This window comes from Mirounga angustirostris, unplaced genomic scaffold (genome assembly GCF_029215605.1).
Source record: "Mirounga angustirostris isolate CCGP_5_RB_7025 unplaced genomic scaffold, mMirAng1.0.hap1 SCAF_8, whole genome shotgun sequence".
Taxonomy (NCBI): Eukaryota; Metazoa; Chordata; class Mammalia; order Carnivora; family Phocidae; genus Mirounga; species Mirounga angustirostris.
The window spans coordinates 7,282,059-7,298,185 of NW_026991716.1; the positions used below are offsets into that span (position 1 = coordinate 7,282,059).

A 16,127-nucleotide genomic window follows, 5' to 3' on the forward strand; every position below is an offset into this window, starting at 1 on the left:
GAGGCCGTGGGCGGTAAGCGGCTCCATCGGATGGTCTATAACCTGTGTGCACTGAAGAGTTACAAGCCGCTGCAGGGAATCTGGCCCCAACCTGGTAGAGAGTACGTGGGTCCATTGGATCAGTTTTAGGAAGAGAAGGTGAAGGTCTGCACTGCTCTGGGTGTGGGGAAGGCAGACATTTCAGACCTGGTGCCGAAAATCAAGAATAGTGATCAGTATGTTTCCTGAGATTAAGAATTCCTCATATCAGGGCGCCTGGGTGGCTCAGTTGGTTAAGCGACTGCCTTCGGCTCAGGTCATGATCCTGGAGTCCCAGGATCGAGTCCCACATCGGGCTCCCTGCTCAGCAGGGAGTCTGCTTCTCCCTCTGACCTTCCTCCTTCTCATGCTCTCTGTCTCTCATTCTCTCTCTCTCAAAAAATAAATAAATAAAATCTTTAAAAAAAAAAAGTCCTTAAAAAAAAAGAATTCCTCATATCAGTGAGAAAATATGATACATGTCTTTCTCTGATTATTTCTCTGATTGACTAAAAAAATAAATAAAAAATAAAAGAATAGTGATCAGTATATTGTAAAATATAACACAGCTGTAACAAAGAGTCTATAAACTCAGAGTATAATGAGTTTTTTTATAACTCCACTCAAGTTTCTTTTTATAACTCAACTTTAAAAAAAATATTTTATTTATTTATTTATTTGAGGGAGAGAGAGAGAGCACAAGCAGTGGGGAGGGGCAGAAGGAGAGGGAGAAGCAGACTCCCTGCTGAGCATGCAGCCTGATACAGTCCAATCCCAGGACCCCAAGATCACGACCTGAGCTGAAATCAGATGCTTTAACTGACCGAGCCACCCAGGTGCCCCATATAACTCAACCTTTTATAACCCCATTCCAGTGGAGAGACAAAAGGCAATCTGCGTTAATTTAGCACAGCTCCCCCAACCCCCACCAACCTCTTCCCATTGCCTTCTCTCTGGGTTTGGGACTAAGAACTCGGGGGACGGAAACAATTGTAGGGGACACCTCTGGCTCAAGCTGACACTGTGCTGCATAGATATTTTCTTAGCTGTGAGCGGAGCCTCAAGAGATGAGCTCAGTTAGGATACATGTCTGGACATAGGTAGGTCTAGAGTTCTACCCCAAAGCATCCCGGCACCAAAGAGAATACTTCAGATCCCTGTTTAGAAATGCTCCCAACTAGTGGGATGGCATAGACAAGTCACTTAACTCGTTCTAAACTTAAGTCTGTCCATCTGTAAAATAAGGGGGCCCAACTCCATGGTTTCCAGGAGCCCCTCTTGCTCTTATTCTAGGCTAATCTGTAGGGTTACCACCCCTGCCTTTTCAAGCAAAACCAGGTCCTAGGTGAAGCAGACCACAGCACATTGATCCCTTTCTGTGAAGCATTGAGAAAGAGCAGTCTTTCCATGCAACCTATTCAAATCTCAACTCAAATTTCAAACATCTCTGTAAGAAAGTTTAACTCCCTGACGCATTAGGGAGAAACAGAGGCTGTTTAGGATTGATTAGCCAAAGGAGGCTAGTAGTGCCTTTCTGGGAGTTTCTATTTGTGACTTCAGTGTTGGGTGGCCACAGGTGTTGCTTTTAATATTAATTGAAGTTATTGCAGCTCCTAGATAGAGCCCTTGACTTTGCCACAGAGCATGAGGAAAAGCTGGTGTTAAATTGCTCCCCTCCCCACTCTCCTTTTGATTTGTATGTCTAAAGGCATTACAAATATTCTTTAACCTGAAATACAACATTTTTAGCTACTGAATTTTCTTGTAGCTTGTATAATTCTGATTGCCCAAGGCAATCTGGTTTGATGAGATTACATTTTTTAGACTGCTATCCAACCAACTCCTGCTTTTTATAAGATTGCTTTGGAACTTTTGACCTTTCTAACTTCAGGAATCTAGGAGGGTGCTGTGTTAAGAGGGAAAGAGAGAAGAGGGACCTTAATTGGAGACATTAGAATCTTATTTTGCACAGATGGGGTTAGAGTGCTTCCACACGGAAGGAATGTATGAGTAGAAAAACTATTGGAGAATCAGAGACCAAAAAATGATATAAAAACAGGAAAGGCGGGGAGTGGTCAAGGACAACAGACACGACAGACCTTCCTCCGAAGGTTTGCAGATCATTCTCTTAAATTAGACAAAACCCAACCTATCCTGAATGTTTCTCCATGTAAAAATGTAAAAGTAAATTTCAGAAGATCCTTTACTTCCTGCAGATGGGACCCAGACTCTCTAAGCTTGGTCTCCTGGTTCGTTTTCCATTTGACTTTTGATTTCACTCTTGGAACCAAATGAAACATGAGATTGACCATTCACCACCGTTTCCTGGGTGAGAGACTGGTCTAGAGTCAGGTTGACTTACACCCAAAACAGGGAGTGGAGACCAAATTACAGTCTAGTTTTTCTGGCCTTAGAGATGTGACAAGTTTTAATATGTCAATGGGCTAATAATGAGGAATTTAGACTTTTCCCATCAAGGTTGGAATCGAGGGTAGTGGGCCATGACTTGGTGTCTCTGGGCAGCGGAAGCCCTCCCCTTACATCTCAAATGACGCCAAGTAAGATGGCAGAAGTCCTGCTGGCTAAAAAACAAAAAATGAGACAAAAAGCCTGGAGCATTTGATCTCTAAGGATCACAGCCTGAGATGGTTATCACAGGTGGCTTTTTGGTGAAGTCTTCACATCCATTTCTTGAGAAGAGAGCATATGAATTCTTAACTGAACAGGTGTACTAACAGAATCTGAGATATGGGAGATCAAAACCAGAGAGCTGGAGTCACTCACTTGAATTGCAGTGGATACCCAGAGAAGGTAGCAGGTGCTGGAGGGATAGAGGATTGCTAGATCCCCAGATGCGATTCAGTGTGGATGCCAAAGCAAAGATTAAGGATCAAAGATGCTCAACTACAAAGACAGGAGCTTGACTCTTAGTGAGGCATTTTCTTCATTAAAATAATGATGGGATCCACACACCAGGTTATGTGTTGGGTGTTACGGCAACAGTTCTAGAACAAAGCAACCCCCGGTATCAGCAACACCAGTGTCAGTAACAGCAATGACAAGAACCATTGCCAACTAACTGGCTAAGGTGAGGTCTGCTCAAAGTTCTCCTGGAAGTGGACAAATTTAGAGGCTTAGCAGCAGGTGAAAAACTCAAGATGAAGTACAGAGATTTAACTCTACCTAAGCCTTGCTTCATGGTCCTGAAAAAGTGGTTATTACTTTGTACGTTTCCAAAAGTGTCATCTAGGGTCAGGTTAAGAGGAACCAGCCATCCTACACATTGTCAATGCTTATCTATCCAAACAGGAATCTCTTTGGAGCCTGCAAAGTTTAGAAGTCTGTTTAGAAGCCTGGAGTGGCTCTTCCTTGACTATCGGATTAAGTCTAGATTCCATCAAAAGTGGCGTCAGAACACTTCACAAATGTGACCTGAACTTATTTCTTAATTTCCAGTTGCTTCCCTTGTATATCTTTTGCTCTAGCTACACTCTGTCTCAAATTCACCATGCACTTTTATACTTCAATGCCTTTCTAATTTTGGTGAAATATGCATAATAGAACAGTTATCATGGTAACTATTTCTAAGTGTATAATTCAGTGGCATTAAATAAATCTACAGTGTTGTATGTATAACCATCAACATTATCTATTTATAAAACTGTTTCATCATACCCAACATAAACTCTGTACCCATTAAACTATAACTCACTCTTTCCTCCTCCCCTCAGCTCCTGGTAACTTCCATTCTACTTTCTGTATCTATGAATTTGTCTAGTCTATGTACCTCCTATAAGTGGTATCATACAATATTTGTCCTTCTGTGTCTCGCTTATTTCACTAAGCATAATGTCTTTAAGGTTCATCCACGTTGTAGCATGTTGTCAGAATTTCACTTCTTTTTAAGGCTAATATTCCACTGTTTACTACATTGTGTACTACATTTTGTTTATGCATTCATCTATCAATGGACATTTGGGTTGTTTCCACCTGTTGCCTATTGTGAATAATGTTGCCATGAACATACAGGTATACAGGTATCTGTTAGAGTCCCTATGTTCAATTCTTTGGGAATATATATATATATATATATAGAGAGAGAGAGAGAGAGAGAGAGAGAGAGAATAGAATTGCTGGGTCATATGGTAACCCTAGGTTTAAATTTTGAAGAACTGCCAAGCTATTTCCCACCATGGCTGACCCATTTTAAATTTTCACCTGTAATATATGAGGGTTCCAATTTCTCTATACTGTCAACAATATTTTTCCTGTTGATGGCAGCCATTTTAATGGGTGTGAAGTAATAACTCACTGTGATTTTGATTTGTATTTTCCTTTTTTAAAAAAGATTTATTTATTGGGTGCCTGGATGGCTCAGTCGTTAAGCGTCTGCCTTTGGCTCAGGTCATGGTCCCAGGGTCCTGGGATCGAGCCCTGCATCGGGCTCCCTCCTTCGTGGGGAGACTGCTCTCCCTCTCTCACTCCCCCTGCTTGTGTTCCCTCTCTCACTGTGTCTCTCTCTGTCAAATAAATAAATAAAATCTTAAAAAAAAGATTATTTATTTGGGGCGGCAGAGGGAGAATCTCAAGCAGAATCCCCACTGAGCACGGAGCCTGACACAAGGCTCCATCCCAGGACCCTGAAATCATGACCTGAGCTGAAATCAAGAGTCAGCCATTAAACGAATGAGCCACCCAGGTGCCCCAATTTGCATTTTCCTAATGACTAATGATATTGAACATCTTTTCATGTGCTTATTGGCCATGTGTGTATCTTCTTTGGAGAAATGTCTACTTAAGTCCCTTACACTTTTTTTTTTTTTTAAACTTATAGCACCTGTGTAAGTGGGAGGAGGAATTTTCAAGCAGACTCCTCGCTGAGTGTGGAGCCTGACTCGGGGCTTGATCCCATGACCCAGGAGATCATGACCTAAGCCAAAACCAAGAGTTGGACGCTCAACCAACTGAGCCACTCAGGCGCCCCTACACATTTTTTTAAATTGGGTTGTTCAATTGTGGGTTGTTGAGTTATAGGACTTCTCTATATATTCTGGATATTAATCTCTTGCCAGAGACAGGATTTGCAAATATTTTCTCCCATTCTGTAGGTTGTCTTTTTGCTTTCTTGATGGTGTCTTTTGATGTACAGAAGTTCTTAATTTTGATGAAGTCCAAAATTTTTCTTTTGTTTCCTATATTTTCATATCACCTCTATGAAATTATTACCAAATCTAAAGTCATAAGATTTTCCCCAATGTTTTGTTTTCTTCTAGAAGTTCTGTAAATGTAGCTTTTAAGTTTATTTTGGTCTTTTACCCATTTTGAGTTTATTTTCATATATGGACCAAGGTAAAAGTCCAACTTTATTCTTTTGTATGTAGATCCCCAGTTTTCCAATACCATCTGTTGAAAAGACTGTTCTTTCTTATTGAATGGTTTTGGCTCTCTTTTCAAAAATCAATTGACCATATATATGAAAATGTTCTTCCTGGGATTTCTGCTCTATTCTATTGGTCTATATGTCTGTTCTTATGCCAGTACCATATTGCTTTAATTACTGCAGCCATGTTATGAGTTTTGATGTTGAGAAGTATTTGTCAGTCTTTAAACTTTATAATTTTTTTTTAAAGATTTTATTTATTCAGAGAGAGAGTGTGTGCAAGTCAGGGGACGGGCAGAGGGAGAGAGAGAATTCCAAGCAGACTCCACGCTGAGCACAGAGCCCGATGTGGGGCTCGCTCTCACGACCCTGAGATCACGACCTGAGCTGAAATCACGACCTGAGCTGAAATCAAGAATTGGACACCCAACCTACTGAGCCACCCAGGCGCCCCAAACTTTGTTATTCTTTTTCAAGATTGTTTTGGCAATTAGGGACCACTTGCAATTCCATATGAATTTGAGGGTTGGCTTTTCCATTTATGCAAAAAAAAAAAAAAGGCTGTTTTGATAGGTATTGCATTGAATCTGTAGCTTGCATTAGGTAGTGTTTTAACAATGTTAAGTCTTCTGGGGTGCCTGGGTGGCTCAGTCGTTAAGCGTCTGCCTTCAGCTCAGGTCATGATCCCAGGGTCCTGGGTTCGAGCCCCACATCGGGCTCCCTGCTCAGCGGGAAGCCTGCTTCTCCCTCGCCCACTCCCCCTGCTTGTGTTCCCTCTCTCACTGTGTCTCTCTCTGTCAAATAGATAAATAAAATCTTTAAAAAAACAAACAAAACAATGTTAAGTCTTCTTTTCAGTGAACATGGGATATCTTTACATTTATTTACATACTTAAAAATTTCTTTCACCAATGGTTTATAGTTTTCAGCACACAAGTCTTTTCTACCCTTGTTAAATTTATTCTTCAGTATTTAATTCTCTAGGTGTTATTGTAAATGGAATTGCCTTTTTTTTTAAATGGTTCATTTCCAGTATATAGAAACACAACTGATTTGTGTGTGTTGATCTTATAATCTACAACTACGCCGAATTTGTTTATTAGGTCTAACAGCTTTCTTGTGAATTCTTTGGTATTTTCTTCTTTTTTTCTTTTTTAAGATTTTATTTATTTATTTGACAGAGAGAGAGATAGCGAGAGCAGGAACACAAGCAGGGGGTGTAAGAGAGGGAGAAACAGGCTCCCTGCCAAGCAGGGAGCCCGATGCGGGACTCGATCCCAGGACCCTGGGATCATGACCTGAGCCGAAGGCAGACGCTTAACGACTGAACCACCCAGGCACCCTCTTTGGTATTTCCTATACACAGGATCATGTCATCTACAAATATAGTTTTACTTCTTCCTTTCCAATTTGGGTGCCTTTTATTTATTTTTCTTGGCAAATAGCTCTCACTGGAACCTCCAGTACAATGTTTTATGGCAGCCAGTGAAAGCGAGCATCCTTGTCTTGTTCCTGATCTTAAAGTCTTTTACAACTGAGTATGGTGTGAGCTGTGGGCTTTCATAAACACCATTTAACACATTGAGGAATTTCCCTTCCATTCCTAGTTTTCTAAGAAGTTTTTGTCATGAAAGGGTGTTGGATTTTGTCAAATGCTTTTGAGATGATCAAATGTTTTTTATTTCCCCTTTAATTTATAAGTGTGGTATGTAATGTTGATTGATTTTATGTTGAACCACCCTTGCATGCCTGCGATAAATCCCACTAGGTCATGGTAAATAACCCTTTTAATACGCTGTTGAAATCAACTTGTTAATACTTTGTTAAGTATTTTTGCATTTGTGTTCATAAGGGACACTGGTTTTCCATTTTCTTTTCTTGTGGTATCTTTATTTGGCTCTAATATCAAGGTAATGCTGGCCTCATAGAATGAGTTAGAAAGCGTTCCTTCCTTTTTCATTTTTTGAAAGTGTATGAAAAGGACTGGTGTTAATTATTCTTTGTATGTTTGTGAAGCCATTTGCTCCTGAACTTTTCTTTGTTCATGCTATTCAGGGGAAAGTCTAGTGTTTAAGGGAAGAAAGCCTTACTGCAAGGCATTTTCCTAAGAGGGGCAAGGTCCACAAAAGAATTTTCCTAGGGACCCCCACCAGTACAACCAGTTCAATCTAATCTTCACTCACCAGATATGTTTAATTTTTTTAAAGATTTTATTTATTTATTTGAGAGAGAGAGTGCATAAGTGGGGGGAGGGGCAGAGCGAGAGGGAGAAGCAGGCTCCCTGCTGAGCGGGGAGCCTGACATGCGACTTGATCCCAGAACCCTGAGACCAGGACCTGAGCTGAAGGCTCAGCCATGGACTGAGACACCCAGGCACCCCTCGCCAGATATGTTTAAATTACTTCTGGCTATTTCAAAACAGATCACACCTGTAAGAGTAAAAGTATCACACAAATTCCTCCTGCAAGGGCAGAGACTCAGAAGATAGAACCAGGAACTACATTCAGAACTGTCATCAGAGTCATTCCAAAGTGACTTTTCAAGGGAGATAAAACTCAATTTAAAAGTAAGCTGTTGTTTGTAACTAGCCTCATTACTTATGCATACAGTATGTGGATGGTATGTATGCTTTAGTTCACAAAGGTTGGACCCAAGTATAACAAGTCAACAACATACTTTATATCTATTTGAAAATCTCTAGGTCTATTTAAAAACCACACGTTTTATTCCTCTTTACGTAAACTGTGGGTAAAAACAGAAGTTAAAAGCTTGGACCCTGGAATCAGACAGCCTGGAATAACATCTGTAGTTACTATGATTAAGCAGGCATATTAAAAGCAGATTACATAAACCTAAGAGTTAACATTTCTAGTTCTTAAGCTTTTCTGAATTTCAAAGTTTTCTCTTACCTTGATCCAAGGTTGGGTTTTTAAAGATATATACATATATATGAAATATATAAATATGTATATTTACATAAATATATTTTTTAAATTATTCTTTTCTGGTATTCATAAGTGTGTTCAGATGTCCATTAACTAGGAAGACCATAAGAGACCAAATGAAACTCTCTGCTTCAACCTCTACACAGTTGGGATATTTTGGCTATGGAACCAAGAAACAGTACTAGTAGGAAATAATTGACAGAAAACTAATGAAGAATAGTAGTATCTGCATTTCCTTTTATCCCCAAGGCAGGGTGGGGGAGGGCATGACTTCTAGGTCTCCTATTAATCTGCTTGCTCTTTTCATCTTAGGCCATGGAAAATCTCCTTCTTGATCTTAGATCGGCCACCCAAATCTGTGCCCCACACCATTCATTAATTTGATCTCCTCAAATACAGCTGCAATCCATTTTCTTTGAATTTTTCTTCCTTTGCTGCATTTGTTAGAATTAGACTCTAAGTCCCTTGAGGCAGGAATCTTTTTATTCCATATACAATTCTTTTGGGTGGTCGTGTATTAATATCAGAATTTAAAACCACCTAACCTTATTTATAAAATTGGTCTTCATGTTTAAATGGCTAAAGTAAATCATGAAAGGGGAAACAATTACATGTGCCAAGGACATACTACTTGATATATGTGATCCCATTTTATCTTTCAATGACCCTGCAGTAGACATGTCTCTCTGTTTTACAGATGAGGCTCAGAAAGTGGCCTGGCTGCAACTTAAATCAAACTTTTGCTGATGTCAAAAACCTCATGCTCTTTCCCTAAACTATCTGCCTCCAGTTTGTACTGGGGTCTGAGGAAACTGCTGAGGTCGGAATCCAGTTGGTTCAGATCCTTGACTCCTTTATGGTTCCTTAACTCAAATTTTGTTTCCTTTTTTTGTTTTTAAGATTTATTCATTTGAGAAGAGAGAGCGTGCATGCATGAGCAAGCAGGAAGGGGGAGAGGCAGAGATGGAGAGAGAGAATCCCAAGCAGACTCCCCACCGAGCATGGAGCCCAACATGAGGCTTGATCCCAGGACCCCAAGATCATGACCTGAGCTGAAACCAAGAGCCGGACGCTCAAGTGAATGAGCCACCCAGGCGCCCCACGTTTTATAGTTTCAACACCATAATTCTAGCTCAATAGTTAGGCAGGTGCAAATTTATTAAACACGTGCTATTAATAAATTAAAAAACTAAAAAAAATTTCGAGAAATAATTAGGACCCCAGGTTAAATATAAATTTGGCATGGATCCTCTACATAGGTCACGCCACAAAGCTGAGGTTCTCAAGCTTTCTCAATTCATGGCACTCCTAGGCCAATAGAAACAGCTGACCATCCTATTTCCTAAGTAGCTAGGTACTAACAACTTAATAAATACTTGTCTTTTTTTTTTTAAAAAGATTTTATTTATTTATTTGACAGGAAGAGACACAGCAAGAGAGGGAACAGAAGCAGGGGGAGCGGGAGAGGGAGAAGCAGGCTCCCCGCAGAGCAGGGAGCCCGATGCGGGGCTCGATCCCAGGACCCTAAGATCATGACCTGAGCTGCAGGCAGATGCTTAACGACTGAGCCACCCAGGTGCCCCTAAATACTTGTGTCTTAAATATCTTACAAAATCTGTGTGAAAAAAGTAATACGAGTCAGTTGAAATAAATATATTTTTATTTTATTCTAAAATGACTGTAATTACTTATAAATGGAACACGTGCATCTGTTGGGCACTGCACAACGTCTCAAACCGTGAAATAAGAGCGTCTTCAGTTCCTGTTCCACATTCTTGATACTTGCTCTTTTGTCACAGCGACTGCCTAAAATCCAGTCTTTGACATGGCATCATGAAGTGTGCATTCCAGTGCTGAAATGGAACCACTTTGAGCAACTGGTTTGCACGGTATCTGACAGATGTCACTGTTTCCCTCAAACATTTAAAACATCCTGGGGTGCCTCAGGGGCCAGGCAAATCTTAAGAATATCTTTTTCCCTCTTTCTCTTCTTCTTCTTTCTTTCTCTCTTTTCCCCCCTCCGCTCCCTCTTGCCCTTCCTTTACTTTCCTCTATGCTTGTGTTATAATGATAAAACTTCTCGAGGTTCATTTGTAACTCCAATCCTCTCCCCGTGACTGAAATCTTCAACCTGGACTGAAGTCAACAGGAAAGCATATGTTTTGACTGAAAGACATATGGAAATCTGATGTTTAGACACATTTCCCTAGCAACAAAGCAAAGTTTTCACCAAAGAATTTTTTTACATTATCCAACTGACTATCTCACACTTGATGAACCGAGGAAGACAGAATGAAAGAGAGGCAGAGGGTGAGGGAGGGAGGAAGAGAGAAAAGAAACTGGATTAATAAATCTTCTTTATTTAAAAATGTGATGATAGGAGGGGGCCTTTGAGAGGTGACAAGGTCACGAGGATGGGGCCCTCAGCAACGGGATCAGAGATGCGGAGAGCTCCCTCCTGCTACCTCCTGAGATGCACAGGCAGACGGCCACCTATGAGGCAGGAAGTGAGTCCTCACAAGATACTAAATACGCAGTGCCTTGACCTTGGACTGTCTAGTCTCCAGAACTATGAGAAATAGATTTCTGCTGGTTGTAAGCCACCAGGTCGATGGTGTTGTTATAGCAGCCTGAGTAAACCAAGACAGGTCTCTTCATAGCTTCCTTCTCAGCAGGAAGAGTCACTATTAAAAAAAAAAAAGAAAGAAAGAAAGGAAAAGACTTTGGCACTAAGGGGAAACATGAAAAGAAAACAGGAGGCACATCAGCAGCTGCATTCACAAATGGCAAGCCAACCGTCCTCTCATGGCTGACTCCGTCTGAATCAGGATGGTCTACGTCATCCTACGCTGACAGCTCCCATCTCAGTGGCTTCACACAACAGAAGTTCCTTTTTTGTTTTACCCACGTCCAGCACGCGCTCGACGCGCTCCCCGGGGGACTCAGGCCGAGGAAAACTTCATCCTGACGTGTGTGCCCATCATCACCCTCGTGGCGGGAAGAGCATATGGCGACCGTGCCTCGGAGATCTGTCCCTTCCACTCCCGTTGCATTGGCCGACACAAGTCACGAGGCCAGGCCCAACTCCAGCGGGGTGGGAGATGTGCAGGAGCACTGTGGGCAGGAAGGAGAGGAGCTGGAAAGGGGACGGCTCCCCTGAGACAGCACTTGCTCCGAGGGCTCCCCGGCCCATCCTGTCCACCAGAGGGCTGTGCTGTCCGCAACCACCACACCCTCCCCCCCCTCTCCCTCCAGCAGGAGGTCATGGAAAAAAGCAAGCTGGGTCTTCAGACCATAGCCACCCGTCTAGCCAAGTGCTCATAGGATGGTGCTTTGATACTTCCTGAACCTCTCAGCAAAATGACGTTGCGGCCCAACTTGGGGTCAGAAAGAGGAGAGGTGGAGTGGGGTGGCCCCGTGCGGCTGAAACAATCCTTGAGAACCCCCACCACAGCGGGGGAGGGGCAGCGGGGCTGCTGGATGGCTGGGTGTGCGCTTGGTTCACGGGAAGGACAAAGGAAGGGAACAGAGTGGAGGTAAGAACAGCTTAGAGCAGGAGGGGAGGAAAGAAACAGGGGAGGTGTAAGAGGGAAAGAGTGGGGAAGGGGTGAGCTGGGGACTACAAACACCCTGCTCATCTCCGGTCAGTTAGGGGCACAAAGCTTTTCTTACGTCCTACACAGTGTGACTCACTAGCATCCCAAATGAATGTTCCCCTGGGGGGGCTCTGCGAGGGCCCGGGCAGGTCCTCTGCATTGGAAATGGGATTTCCTCTTAGAAGCACATACCAGGTTCGGGACAAATGTACTAACACTAGTTTTGTTTTGCTTTTTCGTTTTGTTAGCTCACCAACTGATGACATAAATAAATTTTAATTCGGATTCCTTAAAAGACACATAAAAGGAGGAGCTGAACACGGGTGTGGGTTTAAAGATGAAATGTCCTATGGTGACCAGAGGGCATCTGATTTCCCTGGGCCTATACGATCCAAATAACATCTAAATTCTGATGTTCATAGGATCGCTTAGTACATTGAGTCCTTCTACTGTGAAATAAGCCATTGTACTTAGTAAAGGCCAATGATGTCAGGTAGAAATAAACATTTGATGTCATGGGTCAAAACTGTCAGAGAAGGGGCACAGCTGGTTTTAGACAAATCCAGTTTTTGAAAGTCTGTGGGTGCCGAAGAAGTGGTTGATTCCTCACACTTCTCAGAAATGTCACTGAGAGTCCTTTACTTGGCGACTCTGCCCTGTGCATTCCAAGAGAAGTCTTGTTCCAAACACAGGTTTCCATAATAAACTTTCCAGCAACACATCTGCTGTGAAAAATAAGATGTTTGTGGCATTTTACTCTAAACAAAGCATAAAGAGAAAGATACATTTTTAGATGTTTATTGAAGACTCAAAATTCTTCCCACATCAGGAAAAGATGACCGGATCCACTGTACAATTAAGTTCTGACTTGAAGACTGGAGGTTTAAAGAAAATGCAACCACTTGCATTTCCTGCTGCAAATTAACCGAAAGGAGCTTAATTCAAAAGATATGCTATGGCAACAGTCAGTAGGTGTTAGGTCAAATAACTGATGGCCCAACTCAATGGGAGACACGGTAAGCCTCCATTAAAAAGCATGGCTGATGCGGGGGCAGCGAGACCAGTACCAACTCCGGCTCTTGGAGGACTGATGTGGTTGCTTTTCTGCTCGTTGCAGATTTTAATGAGAAATTTAGTCTTCTTCACAAATGCTTCCTTTAGTTGTGCTTTAATTATAGACTTTGACCAAAAAAGCCAGAAGGAGAGCAAACAGAGCCAGGCCCACAGACGCCCTCAGGGTGCAGTCTTGATGGAGTCTTTGCAAGCGGAGTGCCATTCTGGAGCTCGTGGGGTCCCGCCGAACCGCACGGGTGTGGGGCACCACGCTCAGGTGATTCCCAAGCCTATTTCTGAAGTCCTATGAAGACGGAAACATAGAGGGGAAAAAAATGATTTTAAGATACAAAACAGCCCTACTGTGACTATCTGTCAGGTAATGAGTCCCTAGAAGAAGCTGTCTTTTTTTTCTTTATTGAGATGTAAGTGACAAATAACATTGTTATTAGTTCAGGTGTGCAGCATAACGAGTCCATGTTTTATGTACTCCAAAATGACCACCACAATAAGTCTACTTAACATCCACTGCCATGCATGCAGTTTTTGTTTTTATTTTTTCTTGTGATGAGAATTTTTAGGATCTCCCCTCTTGGCAACTTTTCAAATATGCAACACAGTGTTGTTAATCCCAGTCACCGTGCTGTGCATGACACCCCCTGGGCTTACTCGTGCTGTAACTGGAAGTTTCCACTTTTGACCCCTTTCACCCATCTTGCCCACCCCCCGACCTCCACCTCTGGCAACCACCGATCTGTTCTCTGGATCTATGAGCTCAATTTTTTTTTTTTTTTTAGACTTCACATATAATTGAGCCCATATGGCATTTGTCCTTCTCGGACTTAATTCACTTAGCATAATTCTCTAAAGGTCCATCCACGTTGTTGCAAATGGTAGGATTTCCCTCTTTTTTATGGCTGAGTAATATTCACATATACATACACACACACACACACACACACACAGGATATATATCCCACATCTTCTTTGGATAAAGACACTGGACACTTAGGCTGTTTCCATATTTTGGTTACTGTAAATCATGCTACAATGAACACAGGGGTGAGTGTTTTTGTTTTCTTCAGATAAATACACAGAAGAGGAACTGCTGGATCATATGGTATTTCTGTTTTTAACTTACTGAGGCACCTCCATACTGTTTTCCACAGTGGCTGCACCAAGTTACATTCTCTCACAACAGTGCCCATTTCTCCACATCTCTGCCAACACTTGTTATTTCTTGTCTTTTTGAAAATAGCCATTCTGACAGGTGGGAGGTGATAGCTCACTGCGGTTTTGATTTGCACTTTCCTGATGATGAGTGATGTTGAGCATCTTTCATGTACCTGTTGGCCATCTGTATGTCTTCTTTGGAAAAATATCTACTCAGATCCTCTGCCCATTTTTTAATCAGATTGTTTTTTTGCTAGTGAGTTACAGTAGTTCCTTATATATTTTGGATATTACTTATCAGATATCAGATATAGGATTTGTAAATATTTTCTCCATTCAAGTAGACTGCCTTTTTGTTTTGTTGATGGTTTTCTTTGCTGTGTAGAAGCTTTTTAGTCTGATGTAAGAAGAAGCGATCACTTAGTTACTCCTTCAGCACAGACACATTCAAACACCCACCATGGGCCACGTGGCGCCAAGTTAGGTATGGATAAATCACATTTCCTTTCTTTGAAGTGTCAGGCCAAGTTCATGATTTTCCAGATTATGCACAAAACATATGAGAGGGGAGGAGAGAGAGTTAGTTTATGGAGAATTAAGGCAGAATTCACAAAGCATAATGTTTACGTAGAGTGGAATCATATCAAAAATGTACCTTTTAGGGATGCAACCACATCTACTCAGCAAAAAAAAAAAAAAAAGAAAGAAAGAATGACATAGTTTTTATGGATGTCATTTCATTCCACAAACATATCCCTCCAGGTGGAGATTCCAAACTGCCCCAAACTTGAAGAGGAAGCTGAAGGGTCTGGGTGGCCAGAAAGACAGCCCCCCTCCCCCAATTCAGCTCCCTCTGGTATGCTGTCTAGCTATGATCACTAGTGGGGAGGGAGAACCTGGCTGCTCTCTAGACGGTTCTAGCCTTTCAAAGTATAACTTTAATTCTGTTATAGAAGATCTCCATCTTATGTACAGGCTTTAGAGTTGGTGCCTCCCCTGCTGGGACCTGAAACACCACTTTGAGAGATGGAGATGGGGTGGGCAGGGGAACACAGATGGGAGGAACAATGTGGGGGGCCAAGGGGGTAACCCAGAGGCAGGAAAACATCAGGCATGTCTGTGGAAGAACAAGAAATCCACAGCAGCACAAAATATTTCAACACCATTTTATTTTGCTTTTTCTTCCCTTCCAAGCTCCCTAAGAATCTCTTGTTGACACCTGTGTCCTCTGTGTGGAAAGTGGGAGTTGCAGCTCACCATACATGGTAGACACACGGAAACCGTACTCTCCAGAAGGAAACCGTGGCAGGAATGTGCAGGGTAGGCTGACGGGAGGGAAGAGAATGGGAGTAGGTGATCCAGTGGCGAGTTGAGGCAGGAGGTGATGAGCACCTATGTTAGGATGATGGCAGAAGGCTGGGGAAGGAGGGACAACGGACTTTTGATGGAGAACCTACAGGATTTGAGTTCAGATGAGTGAGTAACAAGAGGTATGAAGAATAGGAATGGGGAAATGAAAATAACTTTTAGAATCCAGTTTCCACCAGCTAATGCTTCCATGTGATAGATGTGCAAGAATTCTTGCTTTGACTCTAGGAGACTAATGGCAAAGTTAAAAAAAAAGAAAAGAAAAGAAAAACTGCTAACCTCAAGGATAAATCTCCCAACCCAATGGCAGTCGAATCATGATTCACTTCTGCACTCACGGGTGTTTGGACCAACACCCTGCTGGTGTCCGTCCCTTGACAAGGGGGCATGCAGTGGAACAGATGAGCTTTCCTCCCTGCAGCGGGGGGGGGGGGGGGGCGCATGACCAGAGCTCAGAGGTGCACCCAAAGCTGCCCCCGCCCCCGGAGACCATTCTCTTGTGAGACTGGCTTTCCATGTGATATTTTGGAGCTAAGAATATGTTGACAAACTTTTAGTTTGCCTAAAGCAGTCTCCATATCTCAAGGACAGCAC

At 42.3% G+C, this 16,127-nt stretch overlaps 1 protein-coding gene across 3 annotated transcripts in view; it reads right to left on the minus strand.

The window, feature by feature from the left end:
* Positions 1-12,721: 12,721 nt before the first annotated feature.
* Positions 12,722-16,127, minus strand: part of CDKAL1 (CDK5 regulatory subunit associated protein 1 like 1) — a 662,439-nt gene continuing 659,033 nt past the window's right edge. For all 3 annotated transcript variants that reach the window (XM_054505708.2, XM_064597101.1, XM_045866302.3), the window contains one exon: positions 12,722-13,296. In XM_054505708.2, the coding sequence (XP_054361683.1) occupies positions 13,108-13,296 (189 nt within the window). In that variant the 3' untranslated portion in view covers positions 12,722-13,107. The remainder of the gene's footprint in view (positions 13,297-16,127) is intronic.